Source organism: Sarcophilus harrisii, chromosome 4, assembly GCF_902635505.1.
Source record: "Sarcophilus harrisii chromosome 4, mSarHar1.11, whole genome shotgun sequence".
Classification (NCBI taxonomy): domain Eukaryota; kingdom Metazoa; phylum Chordata; class Mammalia; order Dasyuromorphia; family Dasyuridae; genus Sarcophilus; species Sarcophilus harrisii.
The window spans coordinates 234,029,985-234,045,472 of record NC_045429.1 but is presented as its reverse complement, the minus strand read 5'-3'; the positions used below and the strand labels follow the sequence as shown (position 1 = coordinate 234,045,472).

At 31.9% G+C, this 15,488-nt stretch overlaps 1 protein-coding gene across 4 annotated transcripts in view; it reads right to left on the bottom strand.

The window, feature by feature from the left end:
- The window catches only part of COL12A1 (collagen type XII alpha 1 chain), a 141,515-nt gene that overhangs the window by 60,627 nt on the left and 65,400 nt on the right, over positions 1-15,488 (bottom strand). For all 4 annotated transcript variants that reach the window (XM_031964618.1, XM_031964621.1, XM_031964620.1 and 1 more), the window contains 11 exons: positions 15,091-15,237; positions 12,388-12,527; positions 11,721-11,850; positions 10,419-10,561; positions 9,931-10,060; positions 7,958-8,097; positions 6,305-6,434; positions 3,471-3,610; positions 3,122-3,254; positions 2,988-3,014; positions 2,388-2,530 (listed from right to left, as the gene is read on the bottom strand). In XM_031964618.1, the coding sequence (XP_031820478.1) occupies positions 2,388-2,530; positions 2,988-3,014; positions 3,122-3,254; positions 3,471-3,610; positions 6,305-6,434; positions 7,958-8,097; positions 9,931-10,060; positions 10,419-10,561; positions 11,721-11,850; positions 12,388-12,527; positions 15,091-15,237 (1,403 nt within the window). The remainder of the gene's footprint in view (positions 1-2,387; positions 2,531-2,987; positions 3,015-3,121; positions 3,255-3,470; positions 3,611-6,304; positions 6,435-7,957; positions 8,098-9,930; positions 10,061-10,418; positions 10,562-11,720; positions 11,851-12,387; positions 12,528-15,090; positions 15,238-15,488) is intronic.

Genomic DNA, 15,488 nt, shown 5'->3' with positions numbered 1-15,488 from the left:
CTAGGACAAAACATAATTCAGGGCTAACTACCAAGTCTCTCAAGGTATATTTTCATAATTAAGCTGCCACCCAATTTCAACATTCATGAGAATGAAATGATCTTAGAAATATTAGACCATTGAGGACTGGCCTCATTCTTATGTTTTATCTTTTTTAAATGTAATTCAGAACATACAAAAATAATTAAGCAAAAGAATTAAAATCCTTTCTTTTTTGTTTGTTACTGGTTCAATCATTTTTCAGTCATGTCTTACTTCTCATGACCCCATTTAGAGTTTTCTTGGCAAAGATAATGGAGTATTTTTCCATTTCCTGCTCCCATTCATTTCACAGATGAGGAAAATGAGGCAAAGTGACTTGCCCAGGATCATACATCTAGTAAGTGTCTGAGGTCAGATCTGAACTCAGGAAAATGACTTCCTGACTCCATGCCCAGAGTTCTTCCAGTAGACCATCATAGGCAACCTTAAAATTCCTTGGCATTTCCAAAAAAAAAAATTAGGGGAAAAAAAACAGCCACACCGACAACCTTCACCAAGTAAACCAAGTGACTAACACTTGCCAGGCCACATCTAGAAAAAGGTTCATAGTGAATTTCATGATACCAGTCTTGTGGTATGAAGTCTTTCAATTTCCTCTAATTATGGAGCTTAGCTTTTTATTCATTGCTCAAGGCCCTCTAGTTATCTTGCTGTTGAAAGAAAATTTGTCCATTTTGTTAACATCTACTGAATTCACATGTTTATGCCATGCTAATTAACGTCTCATGAAAATGGAGAGCTGCCCACAATGAGTAAGCATTTGGACATCTGGATGTTTTATTTCCAGGCCAGATGTTTTTAACTTAGTACTCATCCATTGGAGTATTTTAAATTTCAGATAAGTCTCTCAATGAAACATTATAACCATTTTTAACAGAAAAGAAATTAACGTCACATTTCAATCAATCATATTTTTGATGTTATCAGAGAAAACTGTCACTGTAATTACATGACATATTTAAAAATACATAGTTACAAAAAACTGAAAATATAATATCAAGGAATAAAGGTAGTTTGATGAGCAGGCAAGATAGATTTCTTTCTAATAAATCCAATTTGGTAAATCCTAGAAAATTTGCCTAATCAAAAGTACTTCCCCTATTGGCCAATAGAAGAACTACCTGTCAAAAATCTATGCCTTTAAGTAACCAAATAATTGAAGCACACATATCCCTAAATAAGTCACTATTAATGACACCTTAAAAGAAATTTAGTTTGCCAGATTTTATCCAAATATAACATCTGAAGGCAAAGTCCAATATAATTGTTGAATATATAGCCCCTAAGTGAATAGAGGATGGACAAGAGAATGAAAGTGTAATTTTATGATAAGAAGGGAATAAAAACAAACTTGGAGTACCAAACTTAGAATCAAAAAAATCTGAATTTTTCGTCCTTGCTCAGGCACTGAAATGAATGAATTTAGCCAAGTCACTTTTTCCTGGGTCTCAAGATTCTCATCTACAAAATGAGGAGATTGAAGTTGATAATATAAAAGGTTCCTAAGTCTCTGACCATATAAATTTATATCTTAATTCCAGTTTACATCACCAAAAAAAGCCTGAAAGAATATGATCAATACATAAAATCTTTAAAATATTTAAGTAGAAAAAGTACTGCACTTAGATGATAAGAGCTAAAATCTGAGATCTGTCACATACTAGATTTTGATATGGACCAACTAATTTAATCTCTGTGAGCCTCAGTTTCTCCATATGTAAAATAAGAAAATTAATACTTAAAATATCTAACTCAAAGGGTTGAAATTGTAAGCCCTAAAATACTGTACAAATGTGACTTATAAAATAATCATAGGATTGTTCACCATATTTTAGAATGCTGATGAGAATACAACTCTTGAAATAACAGAGAAACAAATGGGATACATAAAATGAACTGTACTTCACATAGAGATCAGTAATTGTGAGACTTGAAAATCCATGTACTTTACATACTGAAAACATAGAATTATAAGATTTTATCTCTTGAGCTAGAAGAAACCTCAGAAATCATTGAGTTCAACTCCCTATTTTTATTTTAAAAAGAAAAAAAAAGATTCCAAATGCTAAAATAAATTTTAAAATATTTAAATAGATTCATAGGTAATAGATCTAAAAGATATTGCTTTGGATAATTTGGATATGTTGAGGTTTGTCTTCTAATTTCTAGCTGACATCATGGAAGAAAACTATAACTGTCATGAAAACATCTAATGATTTCATTATACAAGACAATTTACTAAGCAAAATAGTTCAAACATCTGGGCAAGGATTGTAACTCATAAATTTCAGTGCAAAGAAGGAAGATAAAATGGTCCAAATGAAAGTCCTTGTCAAGTTAATTACCGTTTGTTCGGGCCCATCCCCTGTGGAAGGCTGGTAAGTGATTCTGTATTTCTGCACACGGCCACTTGCAGGATCCCACTTAACAGTCAAACTTTTGGATGTTGCATTATATACCTGAAGATTTCGTGGACCACTTTTTGGAGCTGAAAACAAAGTCATTAATGCCCAAAGCAGATTATTCAAAAGCACAATCTAATCCTCCCATAAAAAATATGTGCACTCTCTCATCCCACTTTCTGCACCTCTACATGTACATATGTATACACAGAGAGAGAGAGAGAAAGAGAGAAAGAGAGAGAGAGAGAGAGAAAGAAAGAGAGAGAGAAAGAGAGAGAGAGAGAGAGAGAGAGAGAGAGAAATCAGTGGAAGCTTTTACTGTAGATTGAAATTTGGCTTGGTTTCCTATCAACAAGTAAGTGTAATTAGGGAATAACAAGTAATTCATTAATAAACTTCACTCTTTCCAAGAGTAACCCATTAAGAAGAGCCCCCATTCAAAGCCAATTGATATTAAAATAAAGGAAGATTGACTTAAATAAATGATTCTGTTGTCATTTTGATTTTTTAAATGATGGAAATTATAGAAATTCAAATTCTTACCTAGAGTTGTTACAGGTATTGCAGGCACTAGAGAGAAAAAAAGTATTTGGACAATATTACATATGTATCTTGAACTCTAACAATGAAGAATATGAAACCAAATCCCATTAAAAAAAAAAAAAACTCAAGCTTACATGTCCTCTCACTGCTGGTAAGGTCATCGCTTTCTGATTCATCAGGATAAATGGCAGTAACTGAAACTTCATAGAGAGTGTTTGGGTTCAGATTTTCAAAAACCAGAGTATTTTCATCACCATTTAAAATAGTCTTAAGAGAAAAGAAAAAACAAAAATAAACTCAGTCATAATGTTAAAATTAGTGAACCATATACGCAATGACAGGTTCTTGAAAATATTTGGCCAGACTCATGTCTCTCATGCAATAGTTCTCAAATCCCCATAGTTAGGGAAAACATTAGGCTGACAAGAGTTATTATGTTACCTTTCAAAACAAGGCAAAATAAGAAATACCAGTCAGTCCTACCTCCATTTTTTCTGTGGCTCCATAAGGTGACCATGTCACTCTATAGAGAGATACATCTGAAGCTCCATGATCCCATGTTCCTCTGAAACTATCTGGTGTAACTTCTGTAAGCCTCAGATTAATTGGCGCAGGAACAGGACCTATTGGAAGAAGAGACCAGGGTATTTTTTAATATGGCCTGCAGTTTAAGAAATAATTTGGTCTAGTAAATGGAAAACTACCCTCAGAGTTAGGAAAAGTTTCACCTCTGACATATATTTGATTGTGTGACTTTGGCAAGTCACTTCAACTCTTGGGGATCTAGGCAACTCTCAAGATTATAAATCATTGAGAGGTGCCAACATGAATTGGCAGAGGGAGTTTCTTCATCCAGGAATTCCCTATGTCAATGAAACCATGAATATAATTTCCTATTCCTCAGACTAAACACGACATAATTTTTTAAATTTCCAATGGATATCACCGAATGATCCTTCATTTGAACTATCCATAAAACAAACCTATGCATAACTAAGCCATGTGATTTTTTGTACATATATGTATATCTGTCAACCATCACAATGAACTTTTAATGCAACAATTTAATAAAATTCTTCTCAGCCCCATCATAATTTAGAATGATCAAATCTAATAATGTTTTATTATTCTATATTATGTTCTTATTTTGCTTAATGAAAAAGACATGAACATATATCACACATTTAATTTTTTAAGATGATAATATAAAGGATAGGAGTTTTGCTCATGGTCTTCAGAAATCATGCTTCCGATTCCAAAATGTAAACAAAAATTGTTTCACTACTTTAAAATGAAGGCTACATAATAAGAAAGCCTATTGGCATAATAGATATTAGATTGAATTGGAGGCAAAAAAAAAAAAAAAAACTAAGCTAGAATTCTGCCTACAACACTTATTAGCATGTGTCTATTGGCAAATTATTTCACCTCTTTGAGACTTTTTCATGTGAAAAAGGGGTAATATCTGTAGCACCTACCTCAGAGGTTCATTGCAAGACTCAACTGTGTAAATATTGTTTTTAAATTTTAAAAAGTTATATAAATATCAGCTGAGATAATGAATGCATACATCACAACCACAGAACATCTTGTTTTTAGAAAAGAAAACTGAACTTAACTCAATTTGATCTACCAATGAGTAGACTGTTATACTGTTCCCAATACCAAAATTCAACACATATTTTATCCAGAAATTTGCATAGAGAAAGGATGTTATATAAACAATAGTGAAATTTGAATGCGCAATTAAGTTTTTTAATTGATATCTAACTTTAAACAAAAAGTTAAATAAAATATGCTGCATATAAATTAGGTTACAGATAACAAAGCTAGGAGGTATAAAGACAGCTGAGAGCTCAACTAACAGCAACTACATTTTATTAGCTACCATAGTAAGACTCCTGTTAAAATAATTATGGACATTTGGAAGATTCCTTGAACTTTCTTTTAATTTTCCATCAACCTCTCTAACTTAGCAACAAATGAAAATTACACAATGTCTAAAACCACCAAAAAAAAGTCTCTAATAATTCAAATAAAAAAATTCCATTGAGATAAAGAAAGGACCACTAAACCTTCTGTTTGATCAAAATAAAGAACAACACTGTAACAAATACAATTACAAAAGCAATTAATTGCTATTAAGTCTCTAAATTATTATGATATTTTAAAATCATATTTTCCCCACAGTATTTCAATACTTTAATGAATCTTTATGATCTTTCAGGGTGATACTTCATCCACTAAAGGTAGATTGCAACCACATCAACATGTTCTTATCATCACAAATTTTTTTTTAATCTCAAAATTAGAAGGGTTTAAAAAAAAAAACCAATCTGTCCAATCCATATCAAACAAGAGTCACCTCTACAACATACCTTATAATTGGTTATTCACCCTTTCTCTGAAGAAGACCAGGAAGGAGCTTACAATCTTACAAAGCAGCCTATTCTGCTTTTCAACATCATTCACTGATATGAATTATTTCTTTAAACCAAGTCTAAATTTTCCTCTTTGTAATTTCTACACCTTTGCTCCTTATTTTCTTCTATATAACCAAGAAGAACAAATCTATTCCACATACTGATAGCTTTTCAAATATGTAAAAAACTACTATCCTGTCCTTAGCAAGTATCATCTCTTTGTTAAGTTAAACTTCTCCAGTTTCTTCAAATGACCCACGTGACATGATCTTTCACCATCTTAGTTATTTTCCTCTCCAGCTTATCAATGCTATTCCTAAAATTTAGTGCTCAGAACTGGTTCCTAATATTTCAGCCATGGGCTGTTAGCCACAGATAACATTAGTTAATTACTAATTTTTGCTGTTCATTCATTTCAGTTATATCCAAACCCCATGTGGGTATTTCTTGGCATTGATGCTGGAGTGGTTTGCCATTTCCTTCCCCACTCATTTTACAAATGAGGTAAACAGGGTTAAGTGACTTGCCCAGGATCACATATTTAATAAGTGTCTGAGGCCAAATTTGAACACAGAAAGATAACTCTTCCTGACTCCAGAGCTCTATCTGCTGCACGCCTACCTACTCTTAATTACTAATTACTAAATAAATAATTACTAAACTACATAGATTAGTAATAACGATTAAACATGAATCATTCAGTCAGTATTCATAGTTTTATATTGAAATTTTAAGGTTTAAAAAATTTTTCAAAATAACTAGGAGAAAAATAGCTATATGAAATAGCTGTCACATATATTCAACTTAATATTGCTTTCACATATTTTATTTATATGAATTATTCATGCACTCTTTTCCCAATTGTCTAAAAGGAAATAAAATATCTCATCTTACGTGTAGTTGCTTGAGCAGTCACTGGAGGAGATTCTCCTTCATCATACACTGCTACAACATTGACTTCATAGAGTGTTTGTGAAATCAGATCACCAAGAGAGGTCTTTGTCCTTGATCTATCTACTTCCACCTATAATAAAAATAGGAATAGATTTTCTTTAAAGAATTTTGGTTCTAATCATATAATTGTCCCAGGACATATTAGAATAATGGTATTATGATATCAGAAAAGATTAACAATGATCAGACCTGAGGCAAATTTTCTTTGAAATCACCCTCAGTTAAAGCAGAAAAAGCATTAAAAGTTGACAAAGTGATAAATAAGGTGGTAAGCTCTTTAAACACTTACATCTTAATTCTTCCCCACTTTACAATCCAGTCTCCTTATAATTTCTCATGCAAGACAGTCTATCTCCCTATTGTAGACATTTGTATTGGCTTTCTCCTATATTCAGAATTCCCCTCATCATCATCTTTGCCTCCTGATTTCTCTGGTTTTCCTCAGATCTCAGCTAAAATATTACCTTTCCTAAGAAGTCTTTTCCAGTCACTTTTAATCTTAGAGTCTTCCCTCTGAAATAGTCTTACTGATATCATTTGTATATAGTTGTTGTTATGTTGTCTCATTCATTAGATTGTGTACTCCTTGAGGATACATTTTGACTTTCTCTGTATCCCCTGAACTTAGTACAGTACTCTGTACATAGTAAGTAGCTAATATATGTTTGTCAACTTGATTTGACTTCAGAGGATGATATCATCACAAAGTTGTACAATCCTTGTGAATCATGAATCCCTTCTAAATGTAAGCCAATTAATAATTTTTCATTTACAAAAAAATATATCTTGCTTATAATTTTGTTCTATTTTTTTTAGAGTGCTTTTATATATAGTATTTTGTTTGACCTTCATAGCAAGCCTTTTGTATAAGTTAGGACTTGTCCTCATTTTATGAAGGACAAAGATGAAATATAAAGAAAATAAGTGGCTTAACCAATGTCACACAACTAGCTAATGTCAGTCAAAAGAATATTATTTTCTGGTTCTCAAACCAAGTCTCCTTCTATGTGATACTTATGGTAGTCAGATAGTATATCTAATGTAAAGAGGCATCACTTCACTCTCTCTATGAATGCTTAAATTGCTATTTTGACTCTAATAGGTATCACTAAGCAAAGATACCTACAATTTTTTCTAGCCACTTGGATTCCCAGAAGTTTCTCGTGGCTAACACTGAAGCTTTGAAATTCATACAAGACGCTAGACCAGTGATATAACTAAGAATTTTTGTTCCAAAGACAATAAGTATATGCTTAGAGGAGAAACTGATGAAGAGGCTTATAGGGGTTATTGAAGAACTCTAAAATAGGCAATAATAAAGTGATGGGTTGCTTGTGTTCTCCTTTAAAATAAGAATTATAATTATGTCAACAGCACTTAATACATATTTTCAAAATATGTTTCATTAATATAACCCTATCCACAACACAAAAGAAAAAAATTAGCCACTTCTAACAGGAGTTTGTGATCCATATTTTCAATACTATCTTATAATGAATAGTAAGTGTCCAAAAGCTATCTTAGCACAACATTTATTTAATCAATTGCTAAAAAGAGCAACAATTTTCAAAACTTTCTTCATTTCTAACCTACCTCTTTTACATCATCATCTTCCTCTGTTTTATACCTGACAATATATTTTCGTACTTTGCCAGGAGCAGGATCCCAGATGACATTCATACTGCTATGGGTAACATCTGTGAGTTTCAACCCTCTAGGACGAGGTAAAGGTACTGCAGAAATACAAGACATTAAGTTCAGATATGATCATAGATTTTGTTTGGAATACTGAGATTCGATATGGCAGTGAATAAAATGGCTGTATTTAGAGTTAAATCCAGTTTCCAATGTTTACCAGCTCTTTCACTTTTCTCTTTGTTTTCTCATCTACAAAATGGGAGTTTTAATATTTATGTTGCCTATCTCACCTAGCTAGTGTAAGGATCAAAGGAAACAATTTCTTTATAGTTCTTTACATACCTTATAATACTATGAAATTTTATTTATTATTTATTCATTATTAAATTTTCACTAAATAATTTAAGAAAAAACTTGAAAAGACTATGCATTTATAGATGCCCCTATATTAACATATGCAGCTAGGTATATCTATTTATGAGTCATATTGGCATAAGACACTCCCATCAGAGGGGATTGCATCTACCAAAGCAATCAGTACCTTCTCTACAATTTACAATAAAGGATGAATAAGTATACACAGGATCATCACAGTACCCAGGGGGGAAAAAAACTGGCTTTGAAATCAAACAGAATTACCAGACTCTACCTTCTGTGGGTCATTTTTTTATATCATCTAAAAGTGTAATCCAAATTGTCAAAATTGTCGCTTTCACTTTTGATTTATTTTTAGCTTTTCTTCGTGTGATTTGGCTTTATTATTTAAATAGGAAGCTTTTTGCTGACACATCTATCTCTCTTCTTTTTATCTTAAATTTATATTCCTTTATCAGATACTGACATCTAGTCCAGCAGAAATGAAAACACTCCTGATTCCATAAGAATGCTATTTTTCTACTGACTTTTAAGAGAATGGAAAGTGAGAATGGGCCAAAATGTTAAGCACCCAGTAAGCATCCAAGAAATCTATAGTAGCCAACATGGGAAAAACAAACCATAAATTAGTCTTAATATATCAGGCAAAATATACCAACCCTATACTTTCAGAACACCATAGGAAAAAAAATTATCCAAAAAGGTCTATTTTATTCTCTGTAATATAAACATATCCTTCCCCTCCTGTTTCCCAATATTTGTCTCCCTTTGTTTATCCTTATTGTTTGTTTCCCTGTCCTTCTTCCAAAATTTCTGTCTCTGCATCTCTCTTCCTTACCCCATGCTTTCATGTGTTTATCTTTCTCCAAACCTCCCAGTTTAGTGTCTGTCAGCTTCCTTAAGTCAACTGGCTCAGCCAGTTCTCTGATAGAGCTCATACCACATTTGTCTACTCTGTGGTGGTCAGTCCTACTCAATTCTCCTTCATTTCTCAACCAATTTATGACTCTACAATCTCATTTTCTCCTTCTTGAGGCTATGTACACATAGACTCTTGCTTAATAGTTAAGTTAAAAGCTAAACAGAAGAGTTTGTTTTTGATTCTAGAAGCAATAGAAAATTTATTGAGTAGAGAAGCCACACAGTCAGATTTACATCTAAAGAAAATTACTTTGGCAGTAGTGTGGAAGATGTAATGAAGCAGAGAGACAACTGAGGCAGTTAGGAGACTGTTGAAATAATCTAGGCAATAGATGATAAGGAGCTGAACTATAATGATAGTTTAATTAATAAAGAGGAATTGGATGAAAGATGTGGTGTAAAGATGCATTTATCTTTGATTAGACAACTAATTGATTAAGTGAGGCAACAAAGATTGAGGAGTTGAGAATAATCAACATTATAAAACTATGAAACTGGAAGTGTAATGGTGACACTGCTTTGATAGAATGGGTACAGCACAGAATCATCAAACAAAATCTGAAACTTTGAACATCATGGAAATTTTTAAATAATGATTATCAAGAAGGGGTGGGGGGAGAATAAACACCTACAAGTTACTTCCCGGGCAGTGACTGGATCACTGGTGAGATCATACAATGTTGCTTTGATAGTTACAGCATATTCAGTATTGGGGATGAGATCAACCAGCTGCATATCTGTCACTGATGGTCCAACAGGCATCTATATTGACATAGAAATAAATATAAATACAAATATAGATAAATAGACACAGATGCTGATGTAGATGTGGAAATGGACACAGATGTACACATGATGCACATATGGATATAAAGATAGAATGTAATCTGAAGTCCAAGCAGAAAGTTAAAAAGAAGAAAATAGCCAAGAAAAAACTGGTAATTTAACTCTGAAATTCACAGCACTTTTCTTCATATCATTGAGTTTATCAATTTAATTTAAAAAGCAGTTCCACAATGCATTCAATAGTTTTAAACTATGCTATGAACAACAAATTCAAAGGATTATATATTTTAAATTGCAATTTTTTTAACTTATCAAGAGAACAAACATCCCCTACCTCTTTGGGACTTGTGGGCACTGTGGCATTGACAGCTACATAGGACAACAAGTAACCAGTAGCTCCACCAACTGACTGCCATTGCACCCGCATGTTAGTTGGTCCAACATCAAAAATATTCAGGGAAACAACAGGGACTGGCACTACCAAAACATAAAATCATTCATCAAACAAGTTGCTTTCATTCATTCTAGTCTTATATTAACTTATATTTCTTAATCTATTTCATATGTATAAGTATTTATATTCATGTATATATATACATATATGTGTGTATGTATGTATATATATATATATATAAAAGCATGTTTGTAAACTATTTAAAATCTGTATTAAGACTATGAATTTGAAACTTAGGGATGTCCATTAACTGGGGAATTCTGAACAAGTGATAGTATATGAATAGAATACTATTGTGCTATAAGAAATGATGAGCAGAATAATCTTGGAAAAACCCAGAAAGACTAATGTAAGTTGATGCAATATAAAATGAACAGAATCAAGAGACTATTATATACAGTAACAGCAATATTACATGATGATCAACTATGAATGACTTAGCTATTATAAGCAATACAGTGATACAAAAACAATTCTGAAGGATTTATGATGAAAAATGCTATCCATCTCCAAAGAAAAAATTGATCAAATCTGAATACATATTGAAGCATACTTTTTCTTTATTTTCTTTGTTTTCTTGGAGTTATTTTATCTGTATTTTATTTCATAATATGACTAACTTGCAAATATGTTTTACATGACTACATGTATATAAGCTACGTCAAACCACTTACCTTCTCAATGAGTGGGGAAGGGGAAGAAGAGAGGGAGATAATTTGGAACTCAAAAAATTAAAAAAAAACAAATATTTAAAATTGTTTTTATATATAACAGGGGAAAAATTAGATTTAAAAGAGTATGAACCTGAGTGGATAATTGTGTCAGTAATAACAGCATAGTGTGGCAAAAAGGAAAAAAGAACTGAAAATAGACTGCCATCTCTGCCTCACCCTCACTATATATAACCTTGTATAGCCTTGCCTAAAAGCTTTCTGGACCTGATAAAATAACTCTCTGGAGAAAGGAAGTTGGTGATAGAATTAACAAATATAAAATCTTGCTATTGGGTGAAGGCTAGAATCACCAAGACCCTGGAAGGGGATATAGCAGGCACAGTGGGAGGGAAAAGACAAAAAAGTAAATAAATTAATTAATTAATTAAATAAAATAACAGCAAAGATTATTCTAGAGAGATCAATAAGTAGATGTAAAACCAAATAGACAAATAACATGAATACTTACAGGTTGTTTCAGTGCCCTTCAAGGGTTCACTATTTTCATCTTCCACTACAGAATACACATTAACTACATATTCTGTTTCAGGCTTTAGATCCTTAAGCACCGTACTAGTTTCCAGGCGACTCACATAAAACTAAGTGGAAAGGGTAAAATAAACAATGATAAAAGTCACAAATGGTACATTCTCATTTTTTCATTTCTCCTAGAATTTTCAGATTAGAAAATACCAAGGGCAATGGACAGGAGAGATTCATTAAATTGAGATAGAGTTCTCCTAATCACCCCTGCTATCCAGACTTGGAATTTATTTTGAAGAATTTTTGTTGTTTCAAAAATTATTAGGTCAGCAAGGAAGCAGAGAGTAATGGCAAGAATAAATATGCCATCTATTTAGAAAGTAAAAATATCATACCACTATCATGCCATGATATTTAAGGACCACAAGAGTTTAGCAAATATTTTTTCAACTTTAATGACAATCAAGAGTAAGAGCATAATTAGACAGACTCAAGCAGCATAGGCATACTATGTGCTGTAACAGACACTTGATCTTAGCCTCTCACAATGAATGCTGACTCCTCATTTGACATTCTATATATAAAATCTGTATTGAGGAACTTGTGAAAACAGTAAGGGATGGCAGAGGGAGAAAACAATATTATTTACTCACTTCTTGGCGTTTCCCTCCAGAAACTGGATAGTATTCCACCTTGTATCTGTCTATACTGTCCGATGGGGGTGTCCAGCTCACTCTAAAGGAACGATGGGTTCTCTCAGATATAACTAGATTGGAAGGTGCTTCCAAGTCTCCTATGCAAGGGAAATAAAATATAAAAAAAGTTCATCAATTAATCAATATGAAAAAAAGATTAAAATTAGAATGAAAAATCCTAATATTTACCAGGCAATGTGATAGAATAGGAAAAGCAACACACTCAGATTCAGAAGATCTAAATTCACATCCTTAACTATCACTAATTAACTGTTAAATCTTAGTAAGTCCCTTAGTCTCTCTGGGGTTGAGTTTTCTCCCCCATATATTATTAGCTATAAGAAAATCACACTATATACATCTCACATAGTTGTAAGGATCAAATGAGATAAGTAATACAAAGCATTTCAATCCTAAGTATTATATATAAGTATAAACTTTTGTTATCAGAAGAATTCTAAGCAACCCTTTTTACATATTAAGTAACTTTTATGAAAATAAAACTATGATGATTCATCTAGGGACAGTTTTTCTAAAAATTATTCATTTTATTCCATGGGATTTGGAATTTTTAACAGTGTTTCTTAATTTAATTTGAACTTTTTTAATTAAAATCCTCTGGATATGTCTCTGTAAGTTTACAATAATATTTACAATATTTACAATAATATTAAGAATTGGAAATTAAGGGGACGGCCATGAATTGGGGAATGGCTGAACAAGTTGTGGTATATGAATGTAATGGAGTATTTTTGTGCTATAAGAAATGGTGAACAGGCAGGTTTCAGGAAAACCTGGAAAGAATTGCATGGACTCATATTGAGTAAAGTAAGCAGAACAAGGAGAACACTGTACACAGTAACAACAACACTGTGCAATGATCTGTTGATATATATACATATATATAATGATCTAGGACAACTCCAAAAGACTCATGATGGAAAATGCTATCCACATTCAGAGAAAGAATGTGAAGTCTGAATGCACATCAAAGCAAATAATTTTCACTTTTCTTTCTCATTTTTTCCTTTTGTTCTGATTCTTTTTATACCACATGACTAATGTGTAAATATGTTTAGTATTATTATACATGTATAATTTATGTCAAATTGCATTCCTTTTGGGGGAGGGATAAGGTTGTGAGGAGGAATTTGGAACCTAAAATCTTATAAAAATAATTGTTGAAAACTATCTTTACATGTAATTGGAAAAAATAAAATACTATTCAGTGGTAGGGAGAGAACATGGAAAGATGAAAAAACACCCAAATTAAAGTTTGAAAATAAAGAAATTAATCTAGTAAGTTCAAAATATAATGCAACCATTATCTTTTGAGTTGTTTGCAAGCCAAAACTTGATAAAACAAAAAAATTTCATTTTTAATTCTTTAACCTTTATTATACTTGGATAATAATCAAGTCTACAAAATTATCAAGCAGTTTTATGGTCTGGGAAACTGGCATAAATACAATGATTTTATGGTTGATAAAACGGAAAAGAAAATAGATAAAAGATGCTTTCATCTATTCTAAGTTCTCTCCAAGGGAATAAAACTACAAATTTCTGAACTAAAATTGAGAACTAGAAACTTGCAAATGCTAACTATACAGATGGCCTATTTCTCCAGAAAAAAAAAAAAGTATAATCAGTTGGCTAAATCCCAAAAGAAAGTTTTTAAAGGATTGGTCAGAAACTGGAAAAGAAAAATTCATAAAAATATATTCCTAAAATCCAAGGTAGCTGAATCATGTTCACTGGTGTCCTTGCTGGCCTCTCATTCCAATTTCCACATGACTAATAAAAACATATAAAGAATAATCCTTACAATTTTCTATAATATTCAAAAAGGAATTATTCTAAACTCCAAAATAATCATGATTTTAATCCTTTTATTAACTGACTCCACTAAAGTCCTATCCTGATGTTTCAGAATAATAGTGGTCATCTTACATTCTCAAAGGCTAGAGCAGCAAGACACAAGCTCTGCCAGTTTCTTCCAAGAAATACTATAGGTATAGTCCTAACAATTTGCTACGTTATATTGTCCAAGACTAGCCTAGATAAGTTCATAGAAGCTTATGACCACATTAGATATGAGGTCATAATTTTTTAGTCCATGGAAACTCCAAGGTGATTGAGAAAGTTATAAAATGGTCAAGATCTAGAGCATTGATGGGAATACCATTGTCAGTAAAGTTGCAAATTTCTAAAGTATTGAAATATTTATTGACATTATTCAATTATGGAAAACAGCTTATTGGTCTCAGGAATGGAGGTGAAATGAGAATAAAGTTAAGAATATTTGGCTATTTATATATGTCTATGTAATAATTAGTGTGATACAATCTTCAGGCTCTAATCCAGGAAAGAGATTTATTCCTAACCAAACTAAAAGAATAAGGGTAAAGTATACTGAGAATACCTAAAGTGAAAGTGTGAAGTAAAAAAAAAAAATTATCTCTTCAAAATGGTAATTGCCAGTGAACAAGTACTTTGGAAGGAAAAGAATCACTCATTAGGTATTAAAGAAATTCATAGAAAATTTGAAGAAGCACAGGCATGGAAATAAATTTTAATTAAAATTATAATCAGTTAAGTCAAAAAAAGAACATTGAAAGTTGATTAATGATGAATAAGGTGGTAGTTATAATAATAGCATACCTGGACCTTTGACACTATTGCACAAGTTAACAGTGAGGTCATCCACAATCCTAGAAAGTGAGTCAAAGTCAGCCACATTGTAGGCATGAGTATCATCTGGGTCAGTTGCAATCATCTTTAATTCAGTCTCATCTGCATTTTTAATACCTTTATTAAAAAAAATACAAATTAGCAACATTAATCAGAAAAAAGTGTTTAATAAAGTTTAACATATAATTTAACAAAATATATTAGAAGCAATATTCCAATGTTCCAATGCATGACAACACAAATATATGTGTATGTGATTTTATTTTAAAAAGACTGTCTAATAACTATAATACTATGAATCATAATAAGATATCAAAAGAACTTGAAAGAAGGAAAATATTCTAAAATTTAAGTGCTTCTAAGAACAA